General features: G+C 43.5%; 1 protein-coding gene across 1 annotated transcript; it reads right to left on the bottom strand.

The window, feature by feature from the left end:
- Positions 1 to 1,161: 1,161 nt before the first annotated feature.
- Positions 1,162 to 2,094, bottom strand: LOC149456765 (odorant receptor 131-2-like). Its single transcript, XM_089684491.1, has one exon. It carries the CDS (start codon positions 2,092 to 2,094, stop codon positions 1,162 to 1,164), a length of 933 nt encoding a protein of 310 aa, XP_089540617.1.
- Positions 2,095 to 21,725: the final 19,631 nt, after the last annotated feature.

Below are 21,725 nucleotides of genomic sequence, written 5' to 3'. Positions count from 1 at the left end.
ATCATGCTTTGGGGCTGTTTCTCCGCAAAGGGACCAGGACGACTGATCCATGTACAGGACAGAATGAATGGGGCCATGTATCGTGAGATTTTGAGTGCAAACCTCCTTCCATCAGCAAGGGCATTGAGGATGAAACGTGGCTGGGTCTTCCAACATGACAATGATCCCAAACATACTGCCCGGGCAACGAAGGAGTGGCTTCGTAAGAAGCATTTCAAGGTCCTGGAGTGGTCTAGCCAGTCTCCAGATCTCAAACCCATAGAAAACCTTTGGAGGGAGTTGAAAGTCCGTGTTGCCCAGCGACAGCCCCAAAACATCACTGCTCTAGAGGAGATCTGCATGGAGGATGGGCCAACATACCAGCAACAGTGTGTGCCAACCTTGTGAAGACTTACAGGAAACGTTTGACCTCTGTCATTGCCAACAAAAGATATATAAAAAGTACTGAGATGAAATTTTGATATTGACCAAATACTTATTTTCCACCATAATTTGCAAATAAATTCTTTCCAAATCAGCCAATGTGATTGTCTGGATTTTTTTTCTCATTTTGTCTGTCATAGTTGAGGTCTACCTATGATGCCAATTACAGGCCTCTCTCATCTTTTTAAGTGGGAGAACTTGCACAATTGGTGGCTGACTAAATACTTTTTTGCCCCACTGTATATTATAGGAGGTGGGGAAAATGGGAAGATTTTGAGCCCAAGGTGAAATACATGAAGCATTAGAGTGGGATATGTGAAAGTAACCCTTATTTAGGAAAAGATGTAATGGAGAGATGCAGAGTGGGTGGATTTATTTTTATTTTTTTTTTCTTTGGGGGGGGAGGGGTAGGTTACAGGGTGGGCGGGGATGGGTGGAGGGGGGTAATGGGAATAATGACAGCAGGGGATATAACGGATAGTTTTCTATGTTATCTGAGAGAAATGATGGAACATGTATTTTATATGTAAAATGAATAAAAATTTAAATTAAAAAATAAAGTGTTAAAAAAAAAAAAAAATTTCCACAAATTTCTTCTAATTTGTGCTTTTTATTTATTTGTGCATGTAGGAAGCAAGATAGTAAAATGAGGCTGTTATTTAAGAATCAGTCCATAGAATAGCTCTGAGGTTCCTAAACCATTTTTTCATAAACAATTTATATTTTCAATCTCATATCCTATTTTGGACTACATTTTCTAAAACCGCATACAGTACATTTTTTAAACTGTTTGCGGAAGAGTTTATCTCTAACTCCATAAATGAAAAGGCCGAGGAACCTTGGCAAACACGTGAAGAAACAAAAATTGATGATGGGAAGTAAGGTATTATACCCTTGAAGGACAATGTCAAAGATGCTGTAACCATAAGTCATCATACATAGCAGGAGCTGTAATGCATGGAGCATGACCGTTGTCCTAGCTTTGGAGGTAGACGACTTATTCGAATCAACCCTGAAAGCCACCAGTGTGATCTTGATGTACGTAAAGATGATTATAAGCCCCACCAAGGAAAAAGTTAAAGCATGGCTGGCTAGTCTTATGTTATTTTGGACAGATAGAACAATGAAAATATTCCGACTACACATCACATCCTGAGAGAAAAACGTTTGCTCAACCGACATAATAAGAAGAAAGCAATCAGCGACATTAGGCAACAGTCCAATGGCCCAAATAATTGCAATAGCGATGCCCATTCTGTGTAAAGTGCAGATCTCTTTATGTCGTAGTGGAAAGCAGATGGCGATATAGCGTTCCAAAGACATGATGGCCAGGTTGTAGGGAGTGATCTTGAGAGTGGTGGAGGTCACGAGGGACAAGATGTAGCAGAAAGGTGCAGGGTACTTCTTGGGGAAAAAGAAAGCTAAGAACATGAACAGGGTAAGGAGAAGATAGACCGAGTCATTAACAAGCATGTGGGTGAACAAGATGTAGCGGATTTCTTGGCGAGCGACAGTGCTGGTGAAGGAGACACTTAGCATAACTGCCACGAAATAGGAGAAGAACACGAAACTTGCTAGTGTTAATCCGAGTAAGGTAAACCTCATAACATCAAGACTGCTTAGACTGGCTACTTGGGTTATATTTCGCTGAATATCTGAGATGTTTGTCATAACTGAAGGACTTGAAAACTAGAAAAAAAAAAATGTATTTATTAATATGTAAATAGTTCAAATTTGTAGCACCCTCATAGCTAGGCTGTTAGGTCTAATCTAGTGCAGGGTTTCTCAACCAGGGTTAAAGGACGGATTGTTGTCATTGATGGGAAAATGAATTCCAGAGTCTATCTAGACATTTTGCAGGAAAACGTACGACCATCTGTCCGCCAACTGAAGCTCCGCAGAGGATGGGTGATGCAACAGGACAATGACCCAAAGCATACAAGTAATTCAACAAAACAATGGCTGCAACAGCACAGAATACGCCTTCTGGAGTGGCCCAGTCAGAGTCCTGACCTCAACCCGATTGAAATGCTGTGGGTTCTCAACCAGGGTTCAGAGGTTACTTGGGTTTCCGTGAGCAATGAACAATTTCTGCCTCTCAGATAAATTCCCATTGGCATCATTGATCTCTTTTTTAGCTACAGTTGCAAGAAAAAGTATGTGAACCCCTTGGGATTACGTGGAGTTTTGCATGAATTGGGCATAAAATGTGCTCTGAACGTCATCTAAGTCACAACAATAGAAGAACACAGTCTGCTGAACATAATACTACACAAACATTGGATGTTGCCATGGTTTAATTGCACATAACATTTAAACATTCACAGTGCAGGGAGGAAAAAGTATGTGAGGCCCTAGCTTAATGACTTCTCCCAGAGCTAATTGGAGCCAGGAGTGAGCCAACCTTGACTCCAATCTGTGCGATGATATTGGATGTGTTGCTGACAGCTGTCCTGCCCTTAAAAAACACACACACCTGTTTTGGGTTTACTGGTTTCAAGAAGCACTGTCTGATGTGAACCATGCCTCGCAGAAAAGCGCTCTCGGAAGACCTACGATCAAGAATTGTTGACTTGCATGAAGCTGGAAAGGGTTACAAAAGTATCTCCAAAAGCCTTGATGTTCATGTGTCCACGGTAAGACAGACTGTCTACAAATGGAGAAAGTTTAGCACTGTTGCTACTCTCCCTAGGCGTGGTCGTCCTGTAAAAATGACTGCAAGAGCACAGCGCAGAATGCTGCGTGAGGTAAAGAAGAATCCCAGAGTGTCAGCTAAAGACCTACAGAAATCTCTGGCACATGCTAACATTTTTGTTGACACATCTACAATAAGGAAAACATTAAACAAGAATGGAGTACATGGGAGGACACCACGGAGGAAGCCATTGCTGTCCAAAAAGAATATTGCAGCACGTTTGAAATTTGCAAAAGAGCACCTGGATGTTCCACAGCACTACTGGCAAAATATACTGTGGACAGATGAAACCAAGATTGAGTTGTTTGGGAAGAACACACAACACTATGTGTGGAGAAAAAAAGGCACAGCACACCAACATCAAAACCTCATCCCCACTGTAAAACATGGCGGAGGGAGCCTCATGGTTTGGGGCTGCTTTGCTGCCTCAGGGCCTGGATGGATTGTTGTCATTGATGGGAAAATGAATTCCAGAGTTTATCAAGACATTTTGCAGGAAAACGTACGACCATCTGTCCGCCAACTGAAGATCCGCAGAGGATGGGTGATGCCACAGGACAATGACCCAAAGCATACAAGTAATTCAACAAAACAATGGCTGCAACAGCACAGAATACGCCTTCTGGAGTGGCCCAGTCAGAGTCCTGACCTCAACCCGATTGAAATGCTGTGGCATGACCTTAAGAGAGCGATTCACACCAGACATCCCAAGAATATTGCTACACTGAAACAGTTTTGTGAAGAGGAGTGGTCCAAAATGACTCCAGATCGTTGTGCAGGTCTGATCTGCAACTACAGGAAACGTTTGGTTGAGGTTATTGCTGCCAAAGGAGGGTCAACCAGTTATTAAGTCCAAAGGGTCACATACTTTTTCCTCCCTGCACTGTGAATGTTTACATGTTATGTGCAATTAAACCATGGCAACATCTAATGTTTGTGTAGTATTATGTTCAGCAGACTGTGTTCTTCTATTGTTGTGACTTAGATGACGTTCAGAGCACATTTTATGCCCAATTCATGCAACACTCCACGTAATGCCAAGGGGTTCACATACTTTTTCTTGCAACTGTATCTATTATTATTATTATACAGTATTTATAAAGCGCCAATAGTTCACTCAGCGCTGTACATTACAAAGGGGGACAGAACATGTGACAGAACAATACCAATACAATGCAAAACATGAGGGGATCGAGGGCCCTGCTCTTTCGAGCTTACAATCTAGGAGGGATGGGATAGTGGTACAGGAGGAGATAGCTGTGGGGGATGGAGTGGTAGGAAGAGTGGAGGAGGTCAGCAAGTTAGCAAGGGGTGAGGTAGGCTTCCCTGAAGAGATGGGTTTTCAGGGTGCGCCTAAAGGAGAGGAGAGTAGGTGATAATCTGATGGGTTGGGGCAGGGAGTTCCAGAGGATGGGTGACACCCTGGAGAAGTCCTGGAGGCGGGCATGGGAGGAGGAGACCAGGGAACTAGAGAGAAGGAGGTCTTGTGAGGAGCGGAGTGTGCGTGCTGGGCGGTACTTGGATATTAGGTCAGTGATGTAGTTCGGGGCAGTATGGTGGACAGCTTTGTACGTCAGTGTTAGGATTTTAAATTTGATCCGTTGCGCAATCGGAAGCCAGTGGAGGGATTGGCAGAGGGGGGTGGCGGAAATGGAGCGGTTGGAAAGGTGAATGAGTCTGGCAGCCGTATTCAAGATCAACTGAAGCGGGGATAGCCAGCGGCGAGGCAGGCCAGTGAGGAGGGAGTTGCAGTAGTCGAGTCGTGATATGATGAGGGAGTGGATGAGCTGTTTAGTGGTTTCTGGGGTTAGGAACGTGCGGATTTTGGCGATGTTGCGGAGGTGGAGTCTGCACGAGTTTGTTAAAGATTGGACTTGGGGCTGGAAGGATAGGTTGGAGTCCAGAATGACACCAAGTACTCTGGCCTGCAGAGCGGGTTTGATATTGACGTTGTTGGATGTGATGTAGAAGTCAATGGGGGGTGGGGTTCGGGCTGGGGGGAAGACAAGGAGCTCGTTTTTGGAGAGATTCAGTTTAAGGAAGTGGAGCGACATCCAATCTGATATGTCGCTCAGTAGGTGTGTGATTTGGGCAGAGACCGAAGGGGTGAGGTGGGGGGTTGAGAGATAGATTTGTGTGTCGTCGGCATAGAGGTGGTAGTTGAAGCCGTGAGAGTGTATGAGTTGGCCAAGGGAGGAGGTGTAGATGGAGAAGAGAAGGGGCCCAAGGACAGAGCCTTGAGGGACCCCAACAGAGAGGGGGAGTGAGGGGGAGGTGGTAGCATTATAGGTAACGCTGAAAGAGCGTTGTGACAGGTAGGATGAGAGCCAGGAGAGAGCAGAATCTCTGAGGCCGAGGGAGTGTAGTATTTTGAGGAGGAGGGGGTGGTCAACTGTGTCGAAGGCCGCAGAGAGGTCAAGGAGTAGGAGCACTGAATAGTGGCCATTAGCTTTGGCGGTTAGAAGGTCGTTGGAGAGTTTGAGTAAGGCGGTTTCGGTGGAGTGTAGGGGGCGGAAGCCAGACTGTAGGGGATCGAGGAGGTTGTTGTCGTTGAGGTGAGAGCATAGGCGGGTGTAGACGAGACGCTCGAGGAGTTTAGATGTAAGTGGGAGCAGGGAGATGGGTCTGAGGTTGTTCGGGTCATTGGGGTCCAGGGAGGGCTTTTTAAGTATGGGGGTGATGTGTGCATGCTTCAGTGGGGAGGGGAAAGTGCCGGAGGAGAGGGAGAGATTAAAGATGTGGGTGAGGGAGCGTAGGATGGAGGGGGAGGGAGGTCGTAGGAATTGTGAGGGGATAGGGTCGAGGGGGCAGGTGGTGAGGCGGGCATCAGAGAGGATCTTGGAGACTTCCTCAATGGTAGTAAGGTCAAAGGTGTGGAGTGTTGGGGGAGCTTCAGTATGAGGAATGTAGGGTGGGGTGGGAGTGGAGGTCAGAGCAGTGGTGGGGCCGTGGGAGAGGGGTGATGAGGGGATAATTCTTCCCAATGACCACAAGTGTAAGGAGCGTTCTTCCCACTGACCACCACACTAATGTATCATGAGTTGTAGATACAGTAATGTTTAGCAGGGGTTCCCTGAGACCGGAAAGATATTTAAAGGGTTTGTCTGTGTTGAAAAGATTGATAAAGACTGCTGTAATGTTATCATCTGTTAGCAGTAGTTTGTTTAGTAAAGTCTTCTTGGGGTTTCCCTGGCTGGGAATTCGATTACCTCCCCCTTCCTCTGCAAGATGCTTCTGGAGCTGAGGGAGGGAGGATTCAAATTCCTGGCCTGGATATTTAGTAGGACCTAGCCAATCTGTCAGGGCTCTGTCCTCGGCAGAGGTGTTAGGAGACCTGGCCAGTACCTTGCATGGCAGCAGAAGTTCACATCTTCTCAAATTTGGCACCAAACGGCCTTTATAAGGAAACCCTGCACTACCCTCAGGTGCTGGTTGATCTCTGGCTCCCTAGTACCCCCCTGGTACCTTTTTCATAGGCTTTTATGAGTTCGGGCAAGGACACAGGGGCCCCATGATCCCCTATTGCCCGGGGGCCCCATGAGTTGTCAGTCCGCCCCTGCTCAGTACACATAGGATTTACATAGTTAGTAGTCTGGCTGAAAAAAGACAAAAGTCCATCCAGTTCAACCATAAAAAAAAGTTATAATCCTATACCCGTGCTTTGCTGGGAAGGCAAAAAACCCAGCAAAGCACGATCCATTTTGCTCCTGCAGGGAAAAAACTCCTTCCTGATCCCGAGAGGCAATCGGATATTCCCTGGATCAACACATAGATACTGACCCCAGCCAATGCGAGGGATAAATGTACAGCTGCAACGGAGCACAAGAGGGACACCAGAACTTACTTTGACATCCGTGGATTTGTGTCACAAAATTCGGCTTTCTCCACAAGGCAAAGCTTTTATTAGTTGTTTCGGTAAGGGTACATCTGGCTGTTTTCAGTGATCCTGTAGGTGAAGCAAGAAAAGGAAAGGTGAAGGTAGAAGACGCAGCACATTTTCTTAGTTCAGGGGTCTTCATCAGGGTTTATATCAGGGTCTTCATCAGGGTTTATATCAGGGTCTTCATCAGGGTTTATATCAGGGTCTTCATCATAGTTTATATCAGGATCTTCATCATGGTTTATATCAGGGTCTTCATCAGGGTTTATATCAGGGTCTTCATCAGGGTTTATATCAGGGTTTATATCAGGGTCTTCATCAGGGTTTATATCAGGGTCTTCATCAGGGTTTATATCAGGGTATTCATCAGTGTTTATTTCAGGGTCTTCATCAGGGTTTATATCAGGGTTTATATCAGGGTCTTCATCAGGGTTTATATCAGGGTCTTCATCAGGGTTTATATCAGGGTTTATATCAGGGTCTTCATCAGGGTTTATATCAGGGTCTTCATCAGGGTTTATATCAGGGTCTTCATCAGGGTTTATATCAGGGTCTTCATCATGGTTTATATCAGGGTCTTCATCAGGATTGTTCTTACATCAGAATCCCCATCAGAGTCCTTCTTACATCAGTGTCCCCATTAGAGTTCCCCCTAACATCAAGTTCCGCATCGATTCCCCCCTTATATCAGGGTCCCCACCAAAGCCCCCCCTCCCTTACATCAGTGTCCCCATTAGAGTTCCCCCTAACATCAAGGTCCCCATCAGAGTCCCCCCTTATATCAGGGTCCCCATCAAAGCCCCCCCTCCTTTACATCAGGTTGCCCATCAAAATCCCCGCTTACATCAGAGTCTCCCTTCTCAGAGTCTCCCGTACATCAGGATCCCCATCAGAGTCCTTCTTACATGAGTGTCCCCATTGACGTTCCCCCTAACATCAAGGTCCCCATCAGAGGCCCCCCTTATATCAGGGTCCCCACCAAAGCCCCCCCCCTCCCTTACATCAAGAGCCCCATCAGAGTACTTCTTACATAAGTGTCCCCATTGAAGTTCCCCTTAACATCAAGGTCCCCATCAGAGTCCCCCCTTATATCAGGGCCCCACCAAAGCCCCCCCTCTCTTACATCAGGTTACCCATCAAAGTCTCCACTTAGATCAGAGTCTCCCTTACATCATGATTCCCCCTTATATTTAGGTACCCATCAGAGTCCCCCCTTACATCAGGGTCCCCATCAAAGTCCCCTCTTACATCAAGGTCCTCATCACCTTACATCAGGGTCCCTATTATTATTATTATTATACAGGATTTATATAGCGCCAAAAGTTTGCGCAGCGCTATCAAATTTCTCCTTTACTTTAGAGTCTCCCCTTACATCAGGGTCCCCACCAAAGCCCCCCTTAGAGTTTCCCTTACATCATGATCCCTATCAGAGTCTACCTTACATTTGGGTACCCATCAGAGCCCCCCTTACATCAAGGTCCACATCAGAGTCCCCCCTTACATCAGGGTCCCCATCAGAGTCCCCTCTTACATAAGCTTCCCCATCAGAGTCATGCTTACATTTGGGTCCCCATCATAGTTCACCTTACATCAGGGTCCCTATCAAATTTCCCATTTATTTTAGAGCCCCCCCTTACATCAGGGTCCTATCCAAAGCCCCCCCTCCCTTGCATCAGAGTCCCCATCAAAGCCCCCCTTACATCGAGGTCCCCATCAAAGTCCCCCTTGTATCAAAATCTCCCTTACATCATGATCCCTATCATAGCCCCCCTTACATTTGGGTACCCATCAGAGTCCCTCCTTACATTTGGGTACACTTCAGAGTTCCCCGTTACATAAGAGTCACCATTAGACTCCTGCTTACATCAGGGTCCCCATCAAATACCCCTTTACTTTAGATTCCCCCTTTACATCAGAGTCCTGCTTACATATGGGTCCCCATCAAAGTCCCTCCTTACATCAGTGTCCCCACCAAAGTGCCCCCTTACATCAGAGTCCTGCTTACATTTGGGTCCCCATCAAATTCCCCCCATACATCAGTGTCCCCACCAAAGTCCCCCCTTACATTATAGTCCTGTTTAAATTTGGGTCCCCATCAAAGTCCCCCCTTACATCAGTGTCCCTGCCAAAGTCCTCCCTTACATCAGAGTCCTGCTTACATTTGGGTCCCCATCAAAGTCCCTCCTTACATCAGTGTCCCCGCCAAAGTCCTCCCTTACATCAGAGTCCTGCTTACATTTGGGTTCCCATCAGAGTCCCTCCTTACATCAGTGTCCCCGCCAAAGTCCTCCCTTACATCAGAGCCCTGCTTACATTTGGGTCCCCATCAGAGTCCCCCCTTACATCCGTATCCCCACCAAAATCCCCCCTTAGATCAGAGTCCTGCTTACATTTGGGTCCCCATCAGAGTCCCTCCCTACATCAGAGTCCTGCTTACATTTGGGTCCCCATCAGAGTCCCTCCCTACATCAGAGTCCTGCTTACATTTGGGTCCCCATCAGAGTCCCTCCCTACATCAGAGTCCTGGTTACATTTGGGTCCCCATCAGAGTCCCTCCCTACATCAGAGTCCTGGTTACATTTGGGTCCCCATCAAAGTCCCCCCCTACATCAGGTTGAAGAAGAGACCATAGGCAGCCTCTGCTGTTATGAATCCTCAGTCTGTGCACAGGGATAGGCCACTGACCGTAGCTGCAGGGTATAGAATGTATACAAATCTTGTAGTGGCTGCCTGGCCATAGTTTGGATTCCCTTGCCTTAGTAGTTCTCCTTGGCAGTAGTGAAGGTCCCGCTTCAAATCCCAACCAAGACCCTACCTGCATGGAGTTAGTATGTTCTCCTAGGTGCTTGCATGGCTTTCTTCTGGGTTTTCATCCCACATGACAAAGCCGTACTGGTCAGTTAATCGGCTCCTTCCTGTCCAAATATATGTCTGCATGTGAGATGGGGGCCTTAGATTGTGAGCTTCTTGGAGGCAGGGGCTGATATGAGTGCTGTGTAAAGTACAGTGGGTGAGATTTACTAAACTTGGAACACGCAGAATCTGGTGCAGCTGTGCACGGTAGCCAATCGGCTTCTAACTTCAATTAAGCTTTGGCAATAAAACCTGGAAGATGATTGGCTACCGTGCCCAGTGTGCCCGGTGTGCCCAGTGTGCCCGGTGTGCCCAGTGTGCCCGGTGTGCCCGGTGTGCCCAGTGTGCCCGGTGTGCCCGGTGTGCCCGGTGTGCCCAGTGTGCCCGGTGTGCCCGGTGTGCCCAGTGTGCCCGGTGTGCATGAGGACTTATGAGCACAGTTACTAAACTTGGTGCAAAAGTGTCCACTTTAAGCAGATAGCCAATGACAATGGGGCACCTGAATGAAAAGAGGTTTAATGGCTACATACAGAAAGGATTCTTTACAGTAAGAGTTGTGAAAATGTGGAAGTCGGTTCTAGCCAACAGCAGATTGAAAGATTTTAAAAAAACGACTGGGGGGCACTAGGGGCTAGCCTTCTACCCACTGATTATGGCCCATGGAGGAAAAAAAAAGTTTTTCTTTGTTTCTATTATAAAATTTAGTAATTTTTCTCCTTCACTGATGTGCGCTGATGAGGCTGCAGTGATAGGCAACACTGATCGGCACTGATAGGCAGCACTGATGGGCACTGAAAGGCAGTACTGGTGGGCACTGATAGGCGGCACTGATGGGCACTGATAGGTGGCACTGGTGAGGTGGCACGGATAGGCAGCACTGATGGGCACTGATAGGCAGCACTGATATGCGGAACTGATAGGCGGCACTGATGGGCACTGATAGGCGGCACTGATGGGCACTGATAGGCGGCACTGGTGAGGTGGCACAGATAGGCAGCACTGATGGGCACTTATAGGTGGCACTGATGGGCACTGATAGGTGGCACTGGGGAGGTGGCACGGATAGGCAGCACTGATGGGCACTGATAGGCGGCACTGATGGGCACTGATAGGCGGCACTGATGGGCACTGATAGGCGGCACTGATGAGGCGGCATGGATAGGCAGCGCTGATGGGCACTGATAGTCAGCACTGATAGGTGGCACTGATGTGCAACAATGATGGGCACTGATAGGCGGCACTGATGGGCACTGATAGGCAGCACTGATGGGCAGCACTGGTAGGTGGCACTGACTGCTGGGCACTGATGGGTGGCACTGGTAGGTGGCACTGACTGGCGGCACTGCTGGGCACTGATGGGTGGAACTGCTGGGCAGCACTGATGGGTGGCAATGACGGGGGACACTGCTGGGCACAGGTGAGAGGCACAGCTGGGCACTAATAGGCACAGGTGAGTGGCACTGCTGGGCACTGATCATCAGTGCCCTGATGATCGGTGCCGATCAGTCCTCTGACAATTGCTGGTTATCAGCAGTACTTTCCTCACGCTGTGAAAAAACATGTCAAAAACGCAGGTAAACCGTAGCACTTGTGTTTTATATGCGGTTCCATTGAAGTCTGTTGGACTAAAAACTCAAACTACTGCGAGAAAAGAAGTCCCTGACCCTTTCAAAAAAAAAACGTGCCAGCAAAAAACGCATAGATGTGAACGTGATCCATAGGAAATCATGATAAATGCATGCACTGCGTTCCTGCAAAATGCGTAAAAAACACACAGGTGTGAATCTGGCCTAAATAAGGCGCCGTTCCCTATGAGAAAAAAAATGTAAGCCCTGGTTCACATGGATGCGGTGTGGGAAATTCAGCGAATCCCGTGCATCCGCATCGATGTGCTGCAGGGGTCAATATTAATGACACACCAAAACAGGCCACAAAAGGCAGTGTGATTTTTATGCGGGTGTAGAAATGGGTGCAAATTTCAGTGCAAAGAATCACATGAGATTTGAACAGGAATTCGGTGCGATTCTTGTCTGAATCATGTGATTTCCCGCATGGCTCCTGAACCCGGGCTAAGGGGCAAGCAAAGAACTGCGAACCCTGCTGCTTGCTCACAGCAGGGCTGAATGTAAAAAAAAAAGTTCCTGCTGCCCGAAACTGCATGTCCCGGATCCGGTTCCTGCACAGTAGTACCATGCAATCCGGTTACTGCTCAGTAGTACCATGCAATCCAGTTGCTGCACAGTAGTACCATGCAATCCGGTTGCTGCACAGTAGTACCATACAATCCGGTTGCTGCACAGTAGTACCATACAATCCGGTTGCTGCACAGTAGTACCATACAATCCGGTTCCTGCACAGTAGTACCATACAATCCGGTTATTGAACTAAATGTGGTGATTGGCCAAGTTGAACCTCCAGCTGCATAGGGAAGCTCAGCAATGAGTGACTTATCCCCACCGCGCCCATTCATCTGTCAGCGCAGGATTCCAGGCATTCTACATCACTGTGCAAAGATATAAATCCTGACTACTGTTCATTCACAAAACAAAGAGAATACCAGCAAGCAGTGAGCGTTGTCAGAGGTGGAAGGGGAAACGTAGGAGCCAGAAATCATTTCATGTCCATAATAAGTGGAATACATATAGTGGTGGAGCCCCCACCATCCTGTACCTCCTGAGCAGGCGGAGTAGAAGTTCTCCCAGATCACAGACGGAAGGTGATCATTCTGCAACAATCTGTAACTTGTACCTGTTGTCTGCACTACGGCCTGATTCTGGATTTATATCCTCCAGACTCCGGTGTCATTATGTCCCTACGGCAATGACAGGAAAACTCACAGCTGTCAAAGCATCAAACCCATGAAAGATCTGGGGGTTTTTTTTGGTTTTGTTTTTTTATTCATAAGTGACTCCTTAGATCTAAACGGTTTAATTAGTCACTATTGTTGTCTTTTTTCTGAATGACCACTTTCTAATATTTTACTAATGTCATATAAAGTGTAAGTTCACCCAAAAGTGGTATTTGAGTGTAAAATACAGTCCATGGTTAGGCTGGAAAAAAAAAACATTCCCACCAAGTTAAAACCAAAAGAAAAATAAACAAATAGATAAATAAAATACATAACTAACTAAATAAATAGATAAATAAATACATAAAAAAAAACTAAATAAATAAATAAATAGATAACTAACTAAACAAATACATACATAACTAACTAACTAACTAACTAAATACATAAACTAACTAATTAGATAAATAAATAATTACATAAATAAATAGATAAATAAATAAATAGATAACTAACTAACTAAACAAATACATACATAACTAACTAACTAACTAACTAACTAAATACATAAACAAACTAACTAATTAGATAAATAAATAATTACATAAATAAATAGATAAATAAATAAATACATAAAAAACTAACAGAAACAATTGAGTACTGACGTGATACTTTTTTTATTTGCACTAACATTTCTGTCGCAAGTGCACTAATAAGGCTAAAATCACCTCAAGCATAAAAAACTAACTAAATAAATAAATAGATAACTAACTAAACAAATTAATACATACATAAATAGCTAACTAACTAAATGCATAAATAAACTAACTAATTAGATAGATATCTAAATAAATAGATAGATAAATAGTTAACTAAATAAATAAATACATAAATAACTAAATAAATAAATACATAAATAACTAAAGAAAGAAAGAAATAGATAAATAAAATACATAAATAACTAACTAACTAACTAAATAAATACATACATACATACATACATACAGACAGACAGACAGACATAAATAAATGAATAGATAAATAAATAAATTCTCAGAACTAATGAGGAGCATGCATCCCTCCACTTCCTTAACATACCAGGCCACCTGCCCTCAACATGGGGAGGGGACCCCCCACCCGGCAAAGTACCTTGTTTACATTGAAAGGGTGCTCCTAGATTCCGATATGCCCGCCCACCTACAGACTCCCCCAGAACCACCAGGCTAGGGTTGTGGGAAGGAGGCCCTTTCCATCATCAACATGGGGACAAGGTGCTTTGCCGGGGGTCTCCCTGGCCAGGTAACCTTCTCTCGTTGAAGTACGTGGCCTTCTATGGTTCAGGAGAGAGGGGGCGCGCACTCATCCCCTCCTTCCATTCCTGGTCTACCAAGCTGCAAGGCGTGCTTTTTTTTTGTGTTTTTTTGCGTGGGGTCCCCCTTGACAACCATACTGGACCCTTATTAAGGATAATGGTCTGGTATGTGTTTTTAGGGGGGAGATGTAACTTCAGCTCTCTGCCCCCTTTTTTCTGAACTCTCATACAAGCATTATAAATTCAGCACTTTGAATGGATGTAAAGAAGAGAAAACTGCAAATAAACAGGTATAACTTATGTAGGAGGATTTGTTTCATCTCTGCGTATCACCTGAGGCCAGTCAATTCACTGGGCATATGTAAGGGTTTACAACCACTTTAAAATGGAACTTTACCCATAATAACTTGATAAAAATATAATGTTCTGTAGCCGCTTCCCCACCGCCCTATAGAAGATACACTGCTACAGGGTGCGCAAAATCACACATATATATATATATATATATATATATGTGTGTGTGTGTGTGATATTGCATTTCTGGTTAGGGGACACGCGCTCTACCCGTCATCCATCCAGAGCAGTGTGCTTACAGTGAAGCACACAGACACCGCCCCCCAGTAAAACACTCCCAGCACACAGTTAACCCTTTGATCGCCCCTCATATTAACCCCTTCCTGCCCAGTGCCATTAGTACACTCTCAGTGCTTTTTTTTAGCACTGATCACTGTATTGGTGTCACTGGGGATGTCAGTGACACCAAGTCAGTTCCCCCCTCAGTGTCAGAATACCCTCCGCAGTCCCACTATAAGTCGCTGATCGCCGCCATTATTAGTGAAAAAAAAAATCCAAGTATATATACCTCTATTTGTAAACTCTATAAAGCTATAACCAATTAATTTACACGTATTGGGATTTTTTCTTAGAAATGTCACAGAATACATTTTGGCCTAAATTTATAATGAAATTTGATTTTTAAATTTTTTTACTGGACATGTTTAATAGCAAAACGTCAAAAATATTGTTTTCTCAAAATTGTCGTTTTTTTTTTTTATAATGCAAAAAATAAAAAATGCACAAGCGATCAAATACCAAAGCTCAGTTATTGGGAAAAAAGGCCGTAAATTTCATTTGGGTGCAGCATTGCATGACCGCACAATTGTCAGTTAAAGTAATGCAGCGTCGTAATGCAAAAAATGGCCTGGTCAGGGGGGGAGGGGTAAACCCTCTGGAGGGTGAAGGGTTAGCAAGGCACATACATTCCATCAGGGGCGCACTGACCATTCGAGCATTCGGGCACTGCTCGAGGACCCGGGGTCAGTAGGGGGCCCCATGAAAGCCCCCTGGTACCTTTTTATAGGCTTTTTTGGGTGTGCTTTGAGTGTGGGCAAGGACATAGGGGCCCCATGATCCCCTATTGCCCGGGGGCCCCATGAGTTGTCAGTCCGCCCCTGCATTCCACATTATTATGCTACTAAAATTAGTGTGCGCTGTAAATTGCCTGCAGCATTGCTCCTATATCTTCTTGCTGGAGGCGGCCATTTTGCTGAAGCCCAGAGCCCCTGAGCAGCAGTAAATCTTTAGGCTGTCAGGAGATCGGCCTCTACAAATTCTGCATAGTGCCAAAATATAGAGAGCAACTGAGCATGTGAAGAGCAGGGGTGGACTGACCATTTGGAAACTCGGGCACTGCCTGAGGGCCCGGGGTCAGTAGGGGGCCCCATGAGATGGTACCTTTTTCATAGGCTTTTTTGAGTTTGGGGAAAAACACAGGGGCCCCATGATCCCCTATTGACCGGGGGCCCCATGAGTTGTCAGTCCGCCCCTGGTGCAGAGAAAGGTGAGCTATTTTATTACTGGATTTTAAATGGTATAGGAACTTATTTTTAATATTTTATATACAGTAGCTAAGGGGGCCGGCCTGAAGTGATCTAGTAGGACTTTTTTCTGACTAGAGTTCCACTTTAAGTGGACCATACACTGATTGAAATTTTTTCATTATTATTTTTTTTTTTATATATATTTTGAAATATATTGAATACGGCTAATATTGTAGCATTTCAAATATATGTCAATATATTTGGGAAGAATATTTTTTTAATATATTTCTTCCATGTGGGTTACTAGATGATATGTTATGATATAATTGTTTTATTATATGTGGGCTTATGGTAGTTTTATTTAGGCAGTTTTACAGAACCTGAAAAAGTGGAATATTTGGAACCCATGAAATGGGTCATATAAGAATCGTTGTGATCTCCCCCTACTATTGCCACCCAATAACTTTGGAAATCATCTGGTGTGGATACAGTGAAGGATGTAAGTATTTCAGAGGAGGGTGGGAAGGACAATATCTCCCTGTGAAAAAATGTATATTTTATTGTTGAATATATTGTGGATTTATGAACAAGCCATATTTGGCTGGAAGGTGAGGTCATTTTAATATTTTTTTTTTTAAATGAATACATGAATTTTATCAGAGGTACAAATCTAGGCACCCTCAAAGTCCCATATGAAGTGGTATTGTCTGCCATTTTGGGCATGTTGGTGGCCATCGCTGCAATCCTGACGATGCGATAGCTACACGTTTCCCAAAACAGTTACATTTAAAGCAAGCCATAAATGATACCCGTCACATTGGTTCCAACTCTCAGCCCAACTGTCAAACCACCCGATGGCTGGTGTCCTAACTGATCACATGTGCTGCACCATGGCAACTGCAGAACAAACAGCGACCAAGATGGCAGCTTCTTTGACCTCAAAGGACGGGAGGGTTGGAGAAACGGCCAAACCTGGTCCATGTGGTGTCCCGTCCATTCAGGACTGCGACTTTTTCTCTCGGGATAAGTTCTCTGACTTCTGGAAGAAGCTTCAGAAAGCTCCAGCAATTCTGCCGGAGGTCAGAAGCGGGGCTGAGAAGAGATCAGACTGGCCCTCAAGTCTGGAGCCCATTAGATATGAACCCCTGTGGTTCTTCTGTCCTCCAGAAGGAGACCTCCATCCTCTTTCAGGTCCTCTGGATCAGTTATGTGAGGAGGGGATCAAGTTGAACTCTGAGAGCCAGCACTGTAAGTAGATAGCGGTGCACCAGTATGGGCCGGGCCCAGGGGCAGACTGACCATTCAAGCACTCGGGCACTGCCCGAGGGCCTGGGGTCAGTAGGAGGCCCCATGAGATGTCCCTGGTACCTTTCATAGGCTGTTTTGGGTGTAGTTTGAGTGTGGGCGAGGATACAGGTGCCCCATGATCCCCTATTTCCCAGGAGCCCCATAAGTTGCCAGTCCACCTCTGGATAGGCCACATAGCAAAGGACAGCCCCCGCACACTCAGGCTGCTTTCACACCAATCCATTATCTTCCGCTTTTGCATTAAAAAGAAAAAACGGAAGAAAAATGGATGACGATGCAATCCTATGGAACTCATTACACTGATCCGTTGCAACCCACATGGAAGAAAAATATATTTTCAATGTATTTTAAAAATATTTTTCCCAAATATATTCACATATATTTGAAATACTACAATTTTGGCCATATTCAATATATATATATATACTGCATGTTGAAATGCATTTTTTATATATTACAAAATATATGATATACATCTACATTTTTGGAATGCACTTACAAATATATGTAAAAATATATGTTAAATTTACTTTATGTTAAAAAAAATCTGAAGAATATATTTAAAAAAAAATATATATATTTTTTTAAAATATATTCTTCAATTTTTTTTTAAACATATAAAAAAGTCATTTTACTACTACATATATTTGTAAATGCATTCCAAAAATGTAGATTAAATGTATTTTTAATGACAAACAGTATATTTGAAAATGTATTTTTAAAAATATTTTTCATATATTTTGTAACGCATTTCAACATACAGTATATATATATTGATATATTATGAATTCGGCCAAAATTGTAGTATTTCAAAAATGTATGTCAATATATTTGGGAAGAATATTTTTAAAATATACTTAAAATATATTTTTCTTCCATGTGGGAAGATCGCACTGCATTTAGTAAAATCCTGCTTGCTGCATTTTTGGGTTATTTTTTTTTTTAACAAAAACGCATCCGTCTATTGAAATTCATGGAAAACGTGGCAAAAACTCATCAAAAAGGCATTTTTGTCGCGTTTTTTGAGTCATGTGTCCTGTTTACGCATATGCATTTTTAGACCGTTTTTTCTACGGATCAATGTGGAAGTAGTCTAAACTGCAGCAATTTAGTGTGCATTAGCTGTCCGTTTTGGCTGCAGTGAGCCGGCAGTAGGGGGCAGTGTAATGCACGTTTCAGCGCATTGCACAGTTCTTTTTTTTTTTCAGCTTTATTTAAAGTGTACAAAGTGACACTTCATTTGTGTCACTGTATATGAGCTTGGTGTACTGCAGTGGTGTACAGTGATATGAGATCCAGCCCAGAACGCCTGGAGCCCAGCGTGTCTGCATTTTACCGCAGCTCATAGAACTGCACCTCTGGGGTGAGTTGCAGTGTGAACAGGACACATATTAATCAGTTGTGTTCTGTGTGTCCTAGCCATGACTGATGGTCTTCCACCACAGAAAAACGCCAACATCTCACTGTATGTGAATGGGGCCTAAGGTGTCGGTGGGTTAAGGGCCCATTCACACTATGAACTGCATTGGAATGCGTGCGATTCACATGCAGTTCTGTGCACTGCAACTTCAGCCTATTAATTTTGAATGGTCTGAAACTGCACCGCACTGCCCCAAAAGTAGTGAATGCACTGCTTTTTGAAGCGCATTGTCACCAAATTGCATGGTTGCGATCCGGTGCGGTCGGCAAATCTGCATTTGGGGTGTCTTTAACCCCTTCACACCTAAGGGTAAAACAAATCTTAATGCCTAAGCACAATTTTGCAACATTGACATGTGTCAGTAAAACCGTACATATCATCACAACTACTTTGTACATCCAGGTGAATTATACCGCGTTGTTTTTTTTTCTCAGGACAAATTGGGCTTTCATTTGGTGGTAAATGGTAATGGATATCTCCTGATTTTTTTTATTACCAAAGGAAAACTGGCCCAAAATAGTAAAAAAAAGTATTTATTTATTGAAATATGTTTTTAAATATGTTGAATATGCCCAGAATTGTAGCATTTCAAATACATGGCAATATATTTGGGAAGAATATTTTTAAAATACATTTCAAATATATTTTTCTTTCATGTGGGTATATATATATATAAAAATGTTTGGGGATTCTAAGTCATTTTCTAGCAAAAAATACTGATTGTCACATGTGAACGAAAAGGCTTGGTCTGGAAGTATATTAACCCCTTGGCGCCAACATTGTGCAAATATGCAGTCCCACTGGACTGGGCTTTTTTTCCACGGGGCCGCATATTTGCGTAGTCTTTGTGCTGGGAGAACACTGCACGGCGGTCTCACTGAGAGCCTTGGGTCCTGTAGTAGAAAAAAAAAAAAAATATATATATATATATATATATAATTATAAAAATAAATAACATAAAAATAATAAAATACATAAAATATGTTATATATAGTAATAAAATAACATATAATATACAATAACATAAAAAATAAAAAAAAATAGATCAGAGTTTGATTTAGGTCAGTGCCGGGTTAGTGTTTGGGTCATGTTTGGCTTGTAGTAATGATCGGAACCCGGAAACTGGGTCACCTGATCGCTGTGATAGTCTCTGATTGGCTATCACAGTGATCAGTCACTGTGAAGCCCACCCCCGTGTTTTCTCTCTCTGGATGAAGAGGAGAGATACAGTGTATTTCTCTTTGTCCTTGCAGAGAGAAAAAAAAAGTGTGTGTTAAAAAAAAAGAAGAAGAATACAATAATAAAATGTTAAAAATTAAAAAAAAAATACCTAGACCAGGGTTTGATCTTGGTCAGTGCCAGAGTTAGTGTTTGGGTCATAGTATCAGGGCCCAAAACTCCAGATTCCAGGTCACCTGATTGCTGTGATAGTCTCTGATTGGCTATCACAGTGATCAGTCACTGTGAAGCCCGCCCCTGTGTTTTCTCTCTCTGGATGGAGGCGAGAGATAAATTATATTTCTCTTTGTCCTTGCAGAGAGAAAAAAAAAAGTGTGTAAAAAAAAAACAAAAAAACCCCACAATAATAAAATTTTAAAAATGTAAAATAAAACCTAGATCAGGGTCTGAGCTAGGTCAGTGCCAGGGTTAGTGTTTGGGTCAAGATCAAGGTTAAAGGTCAGGGTCAAAGGTCGGGGTCAGTATTTTTTTTTTTAGGGTCAGAATTTTTTTCTTTACATTTTTAAAATAGTATCAGTGTCAGTTATTGTCTATTTCAGGTAGGATAAAAAAAGCAAAATGCACATTCTGGGCCATACCATGGGTACAAACAACAACTAATGCCCCATATACATGTTTACAATATCGGACGAGTGATTTTCTGTTTTTTCCTGCATACTAGTCTCATATCAAAAGTGAAGAGTTACTAAAGTTACCAAAATTCACTACGGAAAAAAAGTTCCAAAGAATGTAATGTATTTGTATTGTATTTTTGGATGACTACTGTGCTGGTTAAAGGAAAATCGTACAATCCACTATCGTACAATAAACTTTTTCACGCTTGTCCCTTCTATTTTTTTCAGACGATTGCTGTGTACTAACGATCAGATTATCGTACGATCGTTTTAAAAGCAGCATTTTTCATACAATATTTTGATATATACGGGGCTTAACATACACAATCATCAGGGGCAGGAGAATTTATTTTGGGTTGTTCTTCAGTGGGAGGTTATGGTAGTAGCAAGAAATATACAGCTAAATTTACAAAAATAATTTTTTTTTATTATTAATATTATTTTGGGCCAGTTTTCCTTTTATTGAAAAAAAAATCAGGAGACATCCATTACCATTCACCACCAAATGAAAGCCCAATGTGTCCTGAAAAAAAGTTTAATCCATCTGGATGCAAAAGTAGTTGTGATGATAGGTACAGTTTTACTAAAACATGTCAAAATTGTAAAATTGTGCTTAGGCATTAAAGTGATTCTAAAGGTCTACACTTACCTGCTGTATGCAGTGGTTTTGCACAGAGCAGCCTGAATTCCTCCTCTTCTCGGGTCCCATGCAGGCTCTCCTGGCTCCTCCTGCCTGTCGGGTACACTTACAGCAAGCAGCTTCCTATGGGGGCACCCGCTGCTCCATGTGTCCATTCACACACAGAGCCACAGCTCGGCCCTGCCTCGCTCTCAGCCAATGAGATGAGGGAGTCCCGGGATAGCCAAGACTTCAGTTCATATCGTTGGATTGAGAGGGGGCTTAGGTGAGTATTAGGTGGGGCTGGGGGGGAATGCTGCAAACCATTTATAATTTGTTTTACCATTAGGCGCGAAAGGGTTAAAAACCATTGCAGCTTTGTAATCCATTTGGGTCTCCTCAGAAGCCTAGCTAAAAAACTGCTTATTAGCACACACACCAATGTAATGTACAATATAGTGTATATAGTGCAGGAGTGTGTAATGTACAATATAGTGCATATACTGCAGGAGTGTGTAATGTACAATATAGTGTATATAGCGCAGGAGTGTGTAATGGACAATATAGTGTATATAGCGCAGGAGTGTGTAATGGACAATATAGTGTATATAGCGCAGGAGTGTGTAATGTACAATATAGTGTATATTGCGCAGGAGTGTGTAATGGACAATATAGTGTATATAGCGCAGGAGTGTGTAATGGACAATATAGTGTATATAGCGCAGGAGTGTGTAATGTACAATATAGTGTATAT

Source organism: Staurois parvus, unplaced genomic scaffold, assembly GCF_062004578.1.
Source record: "Staurois parvus isolate SC_StPar_1 unplaced genomic scaffold, SC_StPar_1.0 ptg000348l, whole genome shotgun sequence".
Taxonomy (NCBI): domain Eukaryota; kingdom Metazoa; phylum Chordata; class Amphibia; order Anura; family Ranidae; genus Staurois; species Staurois parvus.
Note: the sequence above shows the minus strand (reverse complement) of the source record. Positions and strands in the feature narration are given on the sequence as shown.

Bases quoted from the DNA above. Each gene is read 5' to 3' on its own strand.
- LOC149456765 (XM_089684491.1), bottom strand. From the start codon at position 2,094: ATGACAAACATCTCAGATATTCAGCGAAATATAACCCAAGTAGCCAGT.